The sequence below is a fragment of the Brassica rapa genome, chromosome A01 (genome assembly GCF_000309985.2).
Source record: "Brassica rapa cultivar Chiifu-401-42 chromosome A01, CAAS_Brap_v3.01, whole genome shotgun sequence".
Lineage (NCBI taxonomy): Eukaryota > Viridiplantae > Streptophyta > Magnoliopsida > Brassicales > Brassicaceae > Brassica > Brassica rapa.
In genome coordinates this window covers 8,149,109-8,165,769 of record NC_024795.2, presented here as the reverse complement: position 1 = coordinate 8,165,769, position 16,661 = coordinate 8,149,109, and the positions used below count along the sequence as shown (strand labels likewise).

Sequence of the window (16,661 nt, the reverse complement as noted above, 5' to 3'; positions counted from 1 at the left end):
GATTAATATCGCCTTCAGGATTTTCAGTCTTTTCAGAATTGAAATTTCATCACGCCGATAGTTCAGAAACAAGCACATCGAATATGAGATCAAACTAATCGTTTTAACATTGCATGTTGAGAGTAAACATCACAGAGAATAAGGATCAAACAAAAGGCATATGTACAAATATAAATTAAATTGATATAAAACATTGCAGAGTCGAGGCTGTTGTAACTTTATGAGCACCATGTGAGTGAGACAATTCAGACAAGCTTTGATATGGCCTTGCAAGACACCCAGAAGGCTTTGGATGCAATACTCAGGATCATCGGGTTTTGATATATACTGTTATGAAAAAAAGGGAATCAAAAGGACAAATTAGATTTGTGAGAAAAACTTAAAAGCATTCATACAAACTAAAGAAGGAATGTGTTAAAGAGAGTGTGTGATGTACCCTATCGCAGTTGCGCTCCAAGAAGCTACGTTGTAAATAACTTTACTTCCTTCCCATGCTTTACGAAGCTTCCCCTTTCTCTTCTTCACTGAAAACATGGTGCTGAGTGCTACAACCGCAGTTCATAAACAAACTCTCTTAGTATCTACTAAAACTATTTGATAAGGATAGATTTTAGAGCTAGGTTTCTAATTGTGACACATGGAGGTTAAAGATATTACCTTTCTGAAGCTGATCAGGTGATATATCCTACACAAAGCCAACACTAAGAATAAGTTGATGACACAGACATGAAACAGAACAGACACGAGGATAGGCCTTAGTGAACGTACCTTAGTCTGTTTAAGGGAAGATAAATAAGTAGCCATGAAACAAGCAATACCATCAGCTATATCTTCTTCTCTAACAACAACATAATCATCTTCCGTTTGAACCACACCCAATATATCATCTTCACTAACTACGTCCCAAGAGCTACCTTCTTCTTCTTCTGCCAAATTCAATAACTTAAAAAAAAAAAAATTTTATCTCTACAACCAATAAGCAAAGACTTATCTTACCAGCAAGTGAAACTTGAGCTAGCTCTATCTTCTCCCTAAAGCCATGACATTCAACTCTAGACTTGATAAGATCATAGAACTGCACAATAACAACAATCAAGGATCGAGTCACAAGCTCAGAGATAGTACGGTAAGGTATAAAAGTATATACTTTATCGGCTTCAGGATCTCCTGGAAACTCTTCTTCTTCCCTCTCCGATGAGCCAACGAGGTTGATATTATCCTCTCCGGAACCACCTGTTTCGGTTTTATCGCCGCCGGGAGAAGTATCGGCGAGGTTTAGCAGCTCGAGAGCTCTCTGGCAATCGTCGAGTAGATTCTGCAACGTCTTTCGCTTTACACGAATACTATCCAAATCGACGGTACCCTGAGTCGAGCTCGAGACCTCGATTTCCATGGGGACGAAGAAGACAATTGATTGATTGATTGATTGATTGTTCTTCTTCAACCTTTATCGTCTTTTTGTTTTTTTTTTTGGTTTAATTTCAACCGACGGCAATAGGAGGAAAAAAGGTAGAAGAGAGTCGTAAGTAGTAAGACAACAAGCAACTCTACATTTGTAAGGAATAGAATCTATCGAATCTTAATGAATTTAATCTATAACAAAATTTTAATAATGTAGATTTATATACTGTTTTCTTTTTCACGTAACCTATACAATTTTACGGGTGTCCGTACAGTGATTTTTAAACCAGCATTAAATCGTAACCAAATTTACAGCAACCCGGGGTTGACATCAAATAAAATAAAATTAGATTATTTAATCGAATCGAACCAGAAATTAGATGTGGTTACAAAGCCAAAATCGGATGAAAGAAAGCACCGGTTTAATCGGGAACTAAACTGACGGAGTGACGGACCAAGAATAATGCGCCTGGCGAGAAAAAAACCCTCCACATCTCAGACGCCGAGACCGAACCAGCTAAGTAGCTAACCGATCCCAACCAATGGAAAAAAAATTATGCATGGGATACTATATCAAAGTTATCAAACGCTTAGTTGCTGACAGACAAGCATGGTGATGTTTTATGACTAGACGTACAAAACATCATCTCTACAACTTCCAATCGTATATCACAATTCTATACAAACCGTCGCTTTTTTTAAAAAAATTTACAGCAGCCATATTTTAATGTTTTTTTGTTGCGTTTTCTTTTTGTTTCTCTGTTGTTTTTTTCGTAAATTGCAAGTTTACAACTCACACTTTTTTTTCCTGTACACATGCAACGCATTACAGTTTGTCTTCTTCTTATTCTTTTGCATTTGAAGATAACAAAAAGCATGACACCAAGTATGTTACTTCATTCGCAATAAGGCTTCGTCTACCTCTTGGTTAAACATCCATAGTCCCTCCATGTGCATCTCATGCATACCTAATACATAGGTTATAAATTATCATTCCTTAAGCATGATTATACTGATCACTATAAACTATTAATGTATATTTTCCTCCGAATACCACAAACACCCACAAACACGCATTGCACCAAACCTCTTGCTCTGCGTTATGGAGGTGATGTGCAAGCTTGTTGGGTAAAATATGCCAAGCACATCAATTCAAATGTTGGAAGATGCTGAGCTGGAAAAGAATAAACTTAAGGTTTCTGTCTTTACGAAACCACTGACACATGTTGTGTCCGACAGTGTTACATAAGGCATGCGGAGTGGTGAATACCATGTGGATGCAAGATGTTGAGATTGAATAGGATACACTTGATGAGCAAGTTTATGTTTAGGAGAAAATGCAAGAAGATAAACTTGTGATCAAGTTTATGCTTTGAAAATGAATAAGTACAATTCTAAAAACAATGAAAGCTGTCCATATTCATGGTTTTCTTGTATGATATTCGAACTACGGTTTTGTAAATATGGAGATCATTATAAAATAGCAAGGGTCGATGAGAAATGGACACAACACTCGAAGTTGATTTTATATAGGAGTGAGAATCTCTTGAGAGTGTTTTTGGGTCGTCATGAGTCAGAGAATAACATATCAGGTGACATAGAGACATAAGTTAGATAGCTTATGAATTTTTCTGTAGCAATTATTACGATGTTAGCAAGTTGTGTAAGGCTGATTAAGCAAGTCTTGGAATAGATTGTTTAAAGTAATTTTTGGTATAGCAAAAGATGTTTGTTAATCCTATTGTTTTTTTATCTTCTGCCATATTGTGTTGCATCTTGAACTTACAAAGACTCGTATATTTTGTTTATCATATGTTATATAATGTAAAAACCATAGAAATTTTGAGCAAGACATCCTCATAACTAAGAATTCTTGCTTAAGGGGTTTCCGCCTCAAAAATAATACCACATAGGAGGCCAGTTATATGTCGATAAATTTTTGTCCATGTATTTTATATGGGGTTAAAAGAAAATGTAACATATATTAAAATTACGTTCTTATATGTTTGTTGAATTATATAGGGATATCATGGTCCTCACTAAAGTGGGTCTAGACTAGGCACGTGTTAGTAGTTTACGTTTTCGGCACACGTGTCGGTCTCTTGTCCATGACGATGCCGAAATTTCACCTTTTCAGTAGTCGGGACTCGAAATCAAGTGGTTTCATCGTATTGGGCTTCACCCTCAAATTAATCACCACTGGACCACAAGCGCGGTTAAAAATACATTCTTATTATCCTTCATTCGGGAACTAGCCCGCTTCCCATTACTCAAGAGGGCAATCCCCGTCTATATTGTTCGATTATTGTTAGTTTTACAAATTATAAGTTTACGAGTCTTCAAGATCGTATATTACATATTATGGATAAGGCTATCCTCTTGTGCACTTGAATTGTCGCAATGCTGTATATGTGCATTTGAACTCAGAATTAAACTGAATTCTGTCTTTATTTAGATCATTACCAGTTACATCCTTTTGGTTCAGATGCGATGCGATTACCCATGTGGCATATATCTCACATAAGTGGTAGGAATGTTCGCTAGAGCCGAATTTAATTTGGACACATCCTTGTGGAACATTGGTTTTGATCTCCAACATTTTTAGAGATTACATACAAAGATACAAGCCCCTAAACTTTGGAAAAAGTATTATAAAATATTATCAAAGTTGTGTTTCAAAAAAAAAAAAAAAAATTATCAAAGTTCTTAGGAAACGTTTATAAACTCCAAATTCTCAGATGAGATCATGATATTCGCATAAGTCTTAGTGGACGCCTCAAATTAAGTTTGAGAGTGGTCTGCCACTGTGTCGTTCAGATGCCTCGCTGTGAACCTAGGTTCCTAGTGAAGTGTAGGAACCTTATTTTACTACCATAGGACAACTGATATTTGTAAAGAATAATAAGAACATAAACTAAAATTTCAATACCAAAATATAAAAATAAAGAAGAATTGCAGAGTCGAGATAGTTAATCTCTTTCCTTAAATCTTTAAACGCCCCGTAGTGTGACGGTTTTATGGCGCTCAGATTCCCAAGATACAACTGCAGCATTGTTTCTGTTTACCATCACCGAAAAACAGAATCTATCGAACCTATTTTTGTGATGTACTCTCAGACTCAAAAGAATAAAAAATACTAGCATAACTATTCTGAGTGGGAGAAATGTTCTTGATTGTATGAATGTGTATGTTTTCTAAATGGCTCACAAGCCTTTATATAGAAATATAATGAGAAGCACAAGTTTCATTTTTCAACACAAAAATGAAACCTCCATAGTGCACTAATGGAGTTTTTTAATTCTTGTCATTATTATGTGAATTTATTCCACATTTTGACCAAGAAATTAAAGAATAAAATTATTATTGTTTTGACCAATTCAAACAAAATAATATACTTTAAAATGGATTTCTTTTTTATATTTTATCAATATAAAAGATCAACATATATTTGGTTTATAAGATTAAGTCAATGAACATGAAGTCCAACTAACAAATCAAAAAACCCAAATCCAATTTCAAATATCCAATGTGTGTATTTGCTACTTTATACAAGTTTTTCAAATCATACACATTAGACCTCCATTTCTCATTCAAATAAAACTTCTTTTTTGACATATGAATACATTATTCATAATGTTCAAAAAATAGTTCCAACAATCCCCCACATGAATAGAAATGACTCTAGACACTAGATGACTCGACAGACTTTCTAGACAAGACTCAACTTCCTAGACAAGACTCGACAAGACCTAACTAAGGACTTTTGAGAGTACAAACGAAAAATCCACTGCATGATGAGTTGGTAGCAATTTTTCAGCCTTGAACCAGTCATTGTTAATAGCTATCGGATTTACTCGGCCAGGAGGTGGCCATGATGTCTTGAACCTCCCGGGCTTTGGTATAAACCTAGACAATAGCCATAACACAGCTTCATTCTCTCACAGAACTAGGTTCTCTATTGTGTTCATTTTGGCCGTGAACAGTCTTGGTTAATCATGAGTGAACTTGGAGAATATAGCCTTTCCTTCATTCTCCTAGAAACGGCCCCATTTCACACTCACAAGGTGATTTGCCATTAACTTTGTTTAGAGGAGTATCATGTACTACTCCATTCATATCTCAAAGCTATGGACACAAATTATTAAAAGCTAATGCTTATCCTGTATTCTTTACATGTAGCACTGTTTAATCATCATAGGAACTGGGTATAGACCGAAGTCTTACAGTGCTTTGGACAGACTTAGTTTCACTTAGTTGTCTCCTTGAACCTATTTCTTGGGATCTCCAGTCAGTTAGGTAGAGTTACCGCGAAACCTCATCTTAATTCACAGGCGACCCATTCCTTTTGATGATATAACAATTTGATCTCATGACACACCTTTAATTAAAAGATCCTAGGTTGTCACCATAGTGAACATAATCTCTTGAGATTAGTGGAGATCAATTGTCTAATGATTTTTGTCATCTTTTATTCAAGATACAATTAACCATTATACACAAAACTCAGTGTATGACACTAGCTTGTTTTTTTTTTTTTTAATGGATTGAATGAGTCGACGCCTCAAAGTCACTGGTAAAACACGGGTAATCGCATCGCATCTGAACGACCACTAAGAAAAAAAAAATTATATTGTGATAACTATCACTAAGTTCATATGACCTCTTGCCAACGACTTTATATGGTAAGCAAAGCTTCCCCCACATTTCTTGAGATAGCTCAAAACATGCATAATTACATTTAACATCTCTTAAGAGTTTAGAAAATTAATCTACAACTCCTTTAGATTTAAATGAATTAAAAGCAATTTCAAAAATTATTACAATTTTCTTGAAAAAATGTGTTTCATTCTTAAAAATTCACATTTTACATACAACTATTTTCATAGTTCTCTCAAGTTGATTTATAAATCTAACTTGTATGTTTTGGATCTTTTCCAAACACATATTTTGCTTTTTTAACAAATATACACAAGATATTATTTGTGTTATCAAAACCACCATTATATATGATTATTTTCAACCATATTGACTTTATAAACTACAATACACATGTCAGTTTCAATCATATTGGTCTGAAAATTATCATTGTTTTTGCATGGTCAATCTTCTTGTAACTTGCATTTAAGCATTGATGAAATATAAATGTTTATGACCAATATCAACAAACATTTTATTTCCTATGGCAAATGATTTATATGTGGCAGACCTCTCCCAAACTTAATTTGGGGCGTCGACTCACTAAATCCATTTCCATATATATATCATTCGATCTCTTAAAAATCGAGATTTTATTAATCACTTTGGTTTAGCTATATTGTCATATGGGTTTGTTCACTAGAAACCAAACCCAGATTAATATACTACTCAATACCAAACATATGACTAATAAAGTTTAAACAACAACTCCACAGTAAGTAATCCAGAAAAACGTTTTATTCCACATATTGTTTTACTAATTAAATATCAATAGTTAAAACATATCTTTCACCAAAAGCAATAAACCTTTTTCCTTTGCAATTTGTAACGGTTGGATATAAAATCTACATCAGTTTTTTTTTCTCTTTTTCTTTTCAAAAAACATATTGAAAATGATAAAAAACTGACATAATTTTTTTTTTAAATCATCAAATTTTGCAATTTAATATAATCAATAATCAAACACCACAACCTGCAATTTATCTTCCCGTTCGATTGCTAGAACCCACGATCAGCACCTGTTGACTAGTTTCATAAAACTTAAACCAGTGTTACTATCATTAGTGCTGAAAACAAGATCGATCACTGCTATTGACTGAACAGGAATAAAACTAATAATCAATAAATCATGCAAATCACAACCGAAACACGTAAGTGCAGGAGAATTATTTTAAATAATTCAACCGATCCTGCAAAAAATAATGTTAGCTCAAGAACACAAGCTTTACACAATCTCAAAAGCTGGTTGAAGAAAACACAAATCCAGATTTTGTTTCGATACCGTCGATTAACCTGTTCTTAAAAAAAACAATAACTTTTAACAAATATCAGTATTGTTAGTGCAAAAGCATAAACAATACTTAAAGATTTAAGAGTGTAGGAACCTTATTTTACTACCATAGGACAACTGATATTTGTAAAGAATAATAAGAACATAAACTAAAATTTCAATACCAAAATATAAAAATAAAGAAGAATTGCAGAGTCGAGATAGTTAATCTCTTTCCTTAAATCTTTAAACGCCCCGTAGTGTGACGGTTTTATGGCGCTCAGATTCCCAAGATACAACTGCAGCATTGTTTCTGTTTACCATCACCGAAAAACAGAATCTATCGAACCTATTTTTGTGATGTACTCTCAGACTCAAAAGAATAAAAAATACTAGCATAACTATTCTGAGTGGGAGAAATGTTCTTGATTGTATGAATGTGTATGTTTTCTAAATGGCTCACAAGCCTTTATATAGAAATATAATGAGAAGCACAAGTTTCATTTTTCAACACAAAAATGAAACCTCCATAGTGCACTAATGGAGTTTTTTAATTCTTGTCATTATTATGTGAATTTATTCCACATTTTGACCAAGAAATTAAAGAATAAAATTATTATTGTTTTGACCAATTCAAACAAAATAATATACTTTAAAATGGATTTCTTTTTTATATTTTATCAATATAAAAGATCAACATATATTTGGTTTATAAGATTAAGTCAATGAACATGAAGTCCAACTAACAAATCAAAAAACCCAAATCCAATTTCAAATATCCAATGTGTGTATTTGCTACTTTATACAAGTTTTTCAAATCATACACATTAGACCTCCATTTCTCATTCAAATAAAACTTCTTTTTTGACATATGAATACATTATTCATAATGTTCAAAAAATAGTTCCAACACTGGAGACTAACCACCATTTCTACCATTTCGAGTTACAAAAGGGACATACGGAGCATAAGTGTTTTCTAAAAAATAAAGGATGTGAAATAGGCTAATCCTTGTCCAAATGAGCTTTTCCATGACAGCCCACAACCAACAAAGAAAACTCGAATTTGTAATTCAAATCCTGGATTGCATAATTGAATTATACTGAAACACCCATCAAAGAAATCAAAATTAATGGGAAAACGAGACGAATGAATCGAGTCCCCCATGCACGCAACAGCGGTATCCAAAAGATAACTAGTTTAAATTATTCAAACGAGAGTAGAGAATAAATTAATCAAAACAAAGCTGCACATTAACAGACACACACAAAAAAAAAAGAGAGTGGTGATGGATGATCGTGCTCGGCACGATTTAGTAGAGTGTGGTCAACTGGTCATAGGGTCAACCAATGCAAGGGTGTACTAAGGTTGTCACAAATCAAATAATTTTCTTTTATCTACTAGTATTATTTAGGGAATTAGAGACTTATATATCAAGAGAAGAGGATATAAAGAACCATTAATCCATGTATCAAAACTAGAGATTAGAGAGTAATTATAATAAGACTGGAAATGTGTATATTTCTTCAAAAAAAAAATTGTTTGTTTGTTAAGAAGTTCAATCCGGATATCGGTTCGGTTTCGGTTCGGTTTTTTTCGGTTTTCGATATTTCGGTTAGTAAAATATAACTACCATTCTAAATCCATATTTACTTCGGTTCGGTTCGGTTTATATACCGTCGGTTTTCGGTTTATTCGGTTTTATACCAAAAAACATAATTATTTTGTTTGAGATCATATTATATAAATTTTAGAGTCATATTATCAATACAGTCATTTATTAAAAATATATTACATGTTCAAATAAATAAACAAAGAAGTAAAAATGCTTATACCATCAAATAAAATAATCAAATCTATAACTAAAATCAAAGCTTGAAATTTTGAAAATAAAAATATGAAACAAAACAGAAACATGAAAGAAAAGTTTTTCCACTCTTCCATATTTAATGTTCATTAAAGTCATGTTTTTTCAATTGAAAATTTTCCATTAATTATTGTCCATCAAATTTATAATCTTCATATTAATTTAGTGAACACTAAAATAAAGCAAAAAGATCAAAAAGACTTAGAAAATAAGATGTTTGAATTGCAATGTATTGTTATTTAGTTATAGTTCAAGTGTTTTACAAATTAAGGTTTTTTATTACTATAAAATTATGGTAATAGTTATTAACACAAATTTAACTTATGTAACAAATAGATTTTCATGTATTGTTATAAAATAGATACATATTTACATATTTCTACTTTTAATCGGTTTTGTTCGGTTTATTCGGTTTAATCGGTTATATACCAAACCATATCCAAATCCTACGGTTTTTATAAAATTATATCCATTCGGTTTATATGGTATATACCAAAACCAAACCATATTGTCTATTTCGGTTCGGTTCGGTTCGGTACGGTTCGGTTTTACCATATTGAACGGCCCTATAAGAAAGGGTATGGAAAAGAGAAGAGGTCAAAAAGAGGGAAAGTTTCCCTCCAAGAAGTGAGAGGGGGATGATGACGTGTACAAGTGCCGAATAAAAACAAAAACGCTCTCTTCACGCCCATGATTTTCGCTTAACCTCTTCCTCTCTCAAAAAACCATCGTTGAACAAACACATCAATCAAATCAAATCTCTCTCTCTCTCTCTAAAAATCAATTGCAATTTTATTTTTTTTCAAAATTTTAAAAATTATTCATCGTCCAGATCAAAATCAAGGTTTTTGTGTACTCTCGAATTAACACTTCTTATGATCTGAGATCGGCTGTATCGAATTTGATCGGACATTCTTCTCTCTCTTTTGGATTCAGTGCGGCATTTCAATGGCGTGAAGCATCAAAGTCATGGCTCCTACCAAAAACGCAGAATCTTCTTCTTCGTCATCTTCTTCACAGCCTCCTCCTCAGGTGCAGCCACCACAACAACAACAACAGAATCAACAGCAGCAGAATAGCAATCCTCATGAACAACAAGACCTGGAGACTCATGTTCGTCTCTCTCTCTCTCTTCTCTGATTTTCGAAATCCATCTCTATTCTTCTTCCAGTTTTCCGATGATGCTCAGTGTTTGCTTCTCCGTCAGAATATTGATCAATATTTGTTTTTTTTTTTTAATTCCTTCCTATCATAGGGCGACACGTGTAGCATTCCACAGTCTGGAAACGGAAACGCAGACTCGCGTTCTCGTGGTGGCAACACGGTAAATTACTTTCTAATGTTGCGTTTAGCATTGAACATTCATATAATCATCAAGAAGTATCTGCTGTTTTTCCAATGTGAAAATTACATTCGGAGAGAAGGATTGGTATATATATATACTCTTTGATGGTTTCAGTAGGCAAAAGAGAGACATCATGTTAGATATCTCTGAATCTCAGTGAGTTGTATACTTTCTACTTGTGTAGGTATTCAAAAGTGGACCATTATATATATCGTCAAAAGGTATGTTCACTTCTCAGGATGAGATTCTTAGGTCAAGTAGCCTTTCTTATTTTTGTGTGTTGTTGATATCTGTTTCTTTCTCCCTGAGAAGATGCCGCATTTCTAGCTTTCGCTTAAATGGTTATAAGTTTTAAGTGGTTTTCTTAACACAGGGCTTGGGTGGACGTCTTGGAAGAAAAGATGGTTTATTTTGACGCGTACTTCACTCGTTTTCTTTCGGAGTGACCCGGTAAGCTTTCATGTTCTGATCAAGGGTGCTGCGAAATGTTACCTGCTTGTGAGTTTTCTAGAGCGGTAGACGGTTAACGGTATTTATATTTGTTATTTATCAAATCACAATAAGCTCCGACTGTTTCTCTGTGAAACGAGTGTCATACATCAATTTCTTTTAGCTTTTCTTGACCTTAACTCACACGTGAATAAAGTTCCTTGAAAAAAATTGGGGGGGTGGGGGATACTATAGCAGATATAGTTTGTTCAGGGGATGAGACTGTTATTACAGAGGCTGGTTATCTCACATTTTTCTGTTTTATTTATACAGAGCGCAGTCCAACAGAGAGGCAGCGAGGTTAATTTAACCCTTGGGGGAATTGATCTCAACAATTCAGGCAGGTTGGCTTATTGTTTGAATCATTATGGTTTTTATTACTATAGTCTTTAACTAATGTATGATGTTAATACATCTGGTTCGGTTTTGCTAACATCATATAACTTCGGACTACTTTTTGTAGTGTGGTTGTTAAGGCTGATAAAAAGCTGTTGACTGTTCTCTTCCCTGATGGCCGTGATGGACGCGCCTTTACACTCAAGGTTTCTTCAAAACTTTTCTTTTCTTTCCGTTGCTGTTTCCTTATCACCCTAATCTTATTATTATCAGTTGCATCCATCTCATCTGTGCATCTTATCTTACGTTCTGATATTTTTATGCTGACTTCTTGTTCATTTCATAACCGTTACACTCCGCTGTAACTTTCTGTCGTAATATGCTCTAATCTTTATCATCTCTATTACATAGCAAACTATAGGTTGAAACGTAAATTTGTATATGAACTCGATGATTAAAAATTAGCAAGGACCGAGATTCAGTGATGGATGGATCAACTTTGCATTCTGATTTGATACTTTTTTTTGTTAGGCCGACACTATGGAGGATTTAAACGAGTGGAAAGCTGCTCTAGAAAACGCTTTGACACAAGCACCTAATGCTTCTCATGTTATGGGTCAAAATGGTATCTTCACAAATGATCATGCAGATGCCCCTGTCAGTGTTGAAGAACAGAGTATGTTTGTCACTTTTCTAATAACTTAGTCTTTTTAAATTCATGTATTACAACAAGATCTGTTTTGAGTGTTGTGAGAATGTCAAAGTTTTGTCCTCTCTAGAAAACCTAGCGAGTTGGGAATATATTACCATGTAAAAACATAAATTCCCTTCGTCTGGAGCTCAAGGCTGACAAGTTAGTATTCAAAAGCTCACAAGAATGTGGACACAGTTTAGGCAATCGGTGACTTCCAAAGATTAGGTTCTCTTTCAATTCATTTGGACAATGATGCATTTTCCCACATTTTTACAGAAGACGAGACACCAACAAGATCAACTGTCATTGGAAAACCAGTTTTGCTTGCTCTAGAAGATGTTGATGGATCCCCATCTTTCTTGGAAAAGGCCCTTAGATTTGTTGAAGATCATGGTATTAGCTTCAGGCTTTCAGCTTCATTTTCGGCTTCTTTTAGCCATATTGAGCATAAAAAACAACTTTATCTTGCAGGAGTCAATACAGAAGGAATCTTGAGACAAGCTGCTGATGTTGATGATGTTGAACATCGGATTCGTGAATATGAGCAAGGTTTTGAATCTCTGCATATACGCGATTAGGCCATCTGTTTTTCTGCATTGCGAATTAAAATATTAATACACAGTCACTTGGTTCAGGGAGGAATGAGTTCACTCCCACGGAGGATGCTCATGTTATTGCTGATTGTCTTAAGGTACCTGACACTTTTCACTACCATGCTGAGTTAGTCTTTCGCTCTTAACCCTCTCTAATTGTATCCATGAATGTGCAGTATGTTCTCAGAGAGTTGCCTTCTTCTCCGGTGCCTGCATCTTGTTGCAACGCCCTTCTGGAAGCTTGCCGTAAGTTTAACATTTTCTTCTTCTTTTTTCATTTCTTTTCTGTGTCTGAGGTCTTTTCTGTGTATTCCATTGAAGCTAAACACCCAAGCAATTATTTTCCTCGGGGTTTACTGTGACATTATATTATGAATTGTGGAGATTTACACAAATCTATTTCTGCTTTTTCCATGCTTCTCCCGGATGTTATACTTTACTGACATCTTCTCCTTGCAACATTATCAGGTTCTGACCGTGGCAATAGAGTCAATGCTATGCGGGAAGCAATTTGTGAATCATTTCCTGAACCAAATCGACGCCTTTTGCAAAGGTAGTCTCTTATCTGTTTTCACGTTTAGCTTACGAAAGTTTAGAGATGAACCGTTTTTATGCGCAAACCCACCAGTCATTTGAACTCCATGAATCTTATAGAGCCATCCACATCTCCAATTTGTCGAGCACGTTTTAGGGAGTTAGTTCACTTTTTGTTATTAATTATGTTTGTTTTTCTTCTTGCAAGAATCCTGATAATGATGCAAGTAGTGGCCTCTAACAAAAATGTGAACCGGATGAACACGAATGCTGTTGCAGCGTGTATGGCACCTTTACTTCTTCGACCTCTTCTGGCTGGCGACTGTGAAATTGAAAATGATTTTGATGTCGGCGGTGATGGCTCTATGCAACTTCTGCAAGCAGCTGCCGCAGCGAATCATGCCCAGGCTATAGTGATAACACTGTTAGAAGAATATGCCAGCATATTTGGAGTAAGATTGTACTTCTCTGCATAGTGATCCTCTCTTATTGCTGCAGTAGTATAGTGAAGCCTTCATTGCGTGCTTTTTCTTCTGGTTAATTAAATAGTCTATGGCTGCAGGAAGGTTCCTTATCGCCGGGCTTGTATTCCGACTCAGGAGAGAGTGGTAGTGGAACGGAGGTGGGGACAGATGATGAAGAGTATGACGATGATGATGATGAATATGATGGCACACAGGGATCTGCGGACTACACAGATGAGGAAGAGGACCTTGAAAATGAATCAAACGGATCATACAGTGAGAATGCCGCCTTGGACGACAACCATGGGAATGATATTGATCATGATGACCATAAGGCACGGTCATATACTAAGGTTCAATAACTAAACCATTTCCTAATAGAAAATTCTTGTTGATTACTAGATGATTATTAGCTTATTATTAAGAATTACATATGTGGATTCTAGAATTCTATTTGAAGTTTACACTTATGATTCAAGTTCCTTGGTCTTCATTCCATCTTACTTGACATTTGCATTGTTCATTTTGCAGGTAAATGATAATTTAAGCTCTGAATCAAAAACCCCAAAAGGAACTACGGAGCCCCTAGTTACTAAGAAGCTTTTATCAAGCTCTAAACGATCTTCACTACCACGGCATGATGATGCAAAAAGGGATGAAAATCGCCTGGTCAAAGGTGCTGATAATGCAGAGGTAAAGGGTGTTGCAGAGGTCGCAACAACTGAGGATAAAATCTCATCAATACCAGATGTGGCATCTGACATTAAGAAACCGTCTACACTATCCAGTCCACCTGGAGGAAGTAATAAGCGCTGGGGCCGTACCCCTGTGAGTTTCTTGTTTCGTTTCCATCCCGAGGGATTAGTTCTTGATGTGGTGTTCCTAGCTCTCAAGGGATCCAAACGTTTAGTAACAGTTTGGTATTTTATGTGCCCAGGGGAAGAAAAACCTTTCGATGGAGTCTATTGATTTCTCAGCGGAGGTGGAAGTGGACGAGGACGAGTATGTAACATCATCTCATCTCTACAAGTGATTTAAATCTTTATGTTTCTTCCTCGTGACTTCTTTTTGTTGTATTGCCTTCAGTATTTAGATCAAAATCAAAAGCAGAACTTGTCATAACCTTATACTTGTTTAGACTAAAGTAGATCCTGTAAATCAACGTGGTTTACTACGCCTAAATAACTACTTAATCCGACAATGTTTATATTCTGCAGTGCTGACATTGAAAGACTCGAGTCAGCCAAATCGGAGCTACAAAACAGTATTTCAGAGGAGGTCAGAAATAAAAGTCCTGATGAGTGTGTTTTTGCTTTTGCTAACTAGTTCGCTATATAACTAGTGGCTTTTAACGAGTATACCCATTAACAACCTTCATTTTTTTTTTCTAGAACAGGTTAAAAATAATGCAGTTCTACAGGCTAGTTTGGAGCGACGGAAGAAGGCTTTGTACGTGAGGCGCGAAGCACTAGAGAAAGATGTAAGGCTTACAACAAAACCATATCCTAGCTACGTGATGTTTGTTTTTATTGAGTGTTTGCAAGTTCTTTTAGATATATGAATGTGCTTTACCTTCATCCTCTAGGTGGAAAGACTACAGGAACAGTTGCAGCTAGAGAGAGATAAGAAATCAGCCCTGGAAGCAGGACTGAAGATGTCAAAAGTGAATCAACCTATTCCAGAAATAGCTGATGAAAAGGTTAGTCTAGCTAAAAAAAATTATTTTTGTTTGGTCAAAAATACATGTCCAACTTGAAAGACATGTCTTTCTTACAGTTGAAAAAAGATCTGCACGACGTTGCTCAGGCGGAGACTGATATCGCCAACTTGGAACATAAGGTTGATGATCTTAAAAAAAAACTTAGTCATCAGGACGCAAAAGCCTCTGGTTCAACGCATGGTGCCAGCAAAGAACCTCGGAGCATTCCAGAGAACAGTGCAAAAATGTAAGGACTCATCAACAGATTCACATTTTACCTCATAACCTATGCTTTCCTCAATCATATTTAACGCTTAGCACTAATCTTCTTTCAACTTTGTCTCACAGGAAGGAGAAACAAAAGGATACTGAAGCAGCTTCTACCCATGTATCCGAAAGGTCATCATCGCTTAAGGTAACACATTTGTAACATCTGTTATATACGTCTCTTAGCAGGTTTGTTTCTTCTTCCTCTGCAATAATGCACTACAGATCCGTCACATTTTGCAGGATGAGCAAGGGTCTGCAAGAGAAAATGAGACAGAGAAGCAACAAGATCAACGGAGCAAAAGCTCGCAACAAGAAACTTCACGTGGCAGCTCAAAGTCTGCTGGCATGTCAAAGAGGTCTGGCTCAAAGGGAGATGTAAGAAACAAAACACAAAACATACCCATCAAAATGCAACCAAATATTGTTCAAAAAAAGGAGAGCTAAAATAAATGAGTACAAACAAACAGGGAAATACAACAACTTCTGCACTTTCCAAATTGACAATGCGACTAAACTTCCTCAAAGAGAGACGGAGTCAGATCGCAAGCGAGCTCTCAAACATGGACAAAGGAAAAAGCACAGGGCAACCCAGTCCATCCTCGGTGCAAAACCAAAGTTTACAGCAAACGGAAAGAGAAACAGGATCAAACCAAAGCCAGAACCAGGAGTCACAGAGCAGCAAGCTCCACAGCCAGCATGTTCTTGACAGAGGAAGATCTGAGAACGGAGGAGACAGAGGCAGAGGAGGATCTGGAGGAAACCAACCCAGCACAACACCAAGGACCTTCTCCAGATAACCTCTTTATTAGAGCTGCTTAACCCCAACTCCCACTAATGTACAGCCATCATTTAACTCCAGGTCTATTTATATGCTTATTCTTCACCCCGCAAATAACATATTCATTCTTTTTAGTCTTTCCTTCAACTACACCTTCTATTTTGTTTTCTTAACTCTGCGTTCGATCTGTTATTTTGGTAGATACATTCACTCACAACAGTAAAAG

General features: G+C 35.6%; 2 protein-coding genes across 5 annotated transcripts; one reads left to right on the top strand and one right to left on the bottom strand.

The window, feature by feature from the left end:
* Window positions 1-61: 61 nt before the first annotated feature.
* Window positions 62-1,811, bottom strand: LOC103862320. Of its 2 annotated transcripts, none has more exons than XM_009140017.3 (6): window positions 1,148-1,811; window positions 997-1,075; window positions 769-926; window positions 658-685; window positions 437-545; window positions 62-327 (listed from the first exon to the last, which is right to left on the bottom strand). In XM_009140017.3, the coding sequence occupies exons 1-6, from the start codon at window positions 1,391-1,393 to the stop codon at window positions 246-248; spliced, it is 702 nt and encodes a 233-aa protein (XP_009138265.1). In that variant the 5' UTR covers window positions 1,394-1,811; the 3' UTR covers window positions 62-245. The 2 variants fall into 2 exon arrangements, with proteins under 2 accessions (XP_009138265.1, XP_009138273.1); XM_009140025.3 differs by having other exon boundaries at window positions 769-923; window positions 1,148-1,759.
* Window positions 1,812-9,904: 8,093 nt separating this feature from the next.
* On the top strand, window positions 9,905-16,585 carry LOC103862294 (rho GTPase-activating protein REN1). 3 transcript variants are annotated; one of them, XM_009139995.3, is made up of 24 exons: window positions 9,916-10,077; window positions 10,170-10,346; window positions 10,489-10,557; window positions 10,763-10,799; window positions 10,952-11,028; window positions 11,341-11,411; window positions 11,531-11,609; window positions 11,935-12,079; window positions 12,374-12,490; window positions 12,569-12,646; window positions 12,733-12,788; window positions 12,867-12,936; window positions 13,159-13,243; window positions 13,433-13,676; window positions 13,787-14,041; window positions 14,220-14,516; window positions 14,626-14,690; window positions 14,906-14,966; window positions 15,085-15,168; window positions 15,274-15,387; window positions 15,465-15,634; window positions 15,736-15,802; window positions 15,880-16,032; window positions 16,125-16,585. In XM_009139995.3, exons 2-24 carry the CDS (start codon window positions 10,203-10,205, stop codon window positions 16,452-16,454), a joined length of 2,868 nt encoding a protein of 955 aa, XP_009138243.2. In that variant the 5' UTR covers window positions 9,916-10,077; window positions 10,170-10,202; the 3' UTR covers window positions 16,455-16,585. The 3 variants fall into 3 exon arrangements, with proteins under 3 accessions (XP_009138238.2, XP_009138248.2, XP_009138243.2); XM_009139990.3 differs by having other exon boundaries at window positions 9,905-10,346; XM_009140000.3 differs by having other exon boundaries at window positions 9,906-10,346; window positions 15,898-16,032.
* Window positions 16,586-16,661: the final 76 nt, after the last annotated feature.

What these genes read in the sequence shown, in the direction of transcription:
- LOC103862320 (XM_009140017.3), bottom strand. Translation starts at nt 1,393, where the DNA reads ATGGAAATCGAGGTCTCGAGCTCGACTCAGGGTACCGTCGATTTGGAT. An exon ending in GAGATCCTGAAGCCGATAAA is followed by an intron (nt 1,076 to 1,147) that starts GTATATACTTTT and finishes GTTATTGTGCAG; the next exon opens with TTCTATGATCTTATCAAGTC. An exon ending in AGCTCAAGTTTCACTTGCTG is followed by an intron (nt 927 to 996) that starts GTAAGATAAGTC and finishes TGAATTTGGCAG; the next exon opens with AAGAAGAAGAAGGTAGCTCT.
- LOC103862294 (XM_009139990.3), top strand. Translation starts at nt 10,203, where the DNA reads ATGGCTCCTACCAAAAACGCAGAATCTTCTTCTTCGTCATCTTCTTCA. An exon ending in TAGATTTGTTGAAGATCATG is followed by an intron (nt 12,491 to 12,568) that starts GTATTAGCTTCA and finishes TTTATCTTGCAG; the next exon opens with GAGTCAATACAGAAGGAATC. An exon ending in AAAGGTCATCATCGCTTAAG is followed by an intron (nt 15,803 to 15,879) that starts GTAACACATTTG and finishes AATGCACTACAG; the next exon opens with ATCCGTCACATTTTGCAGGA.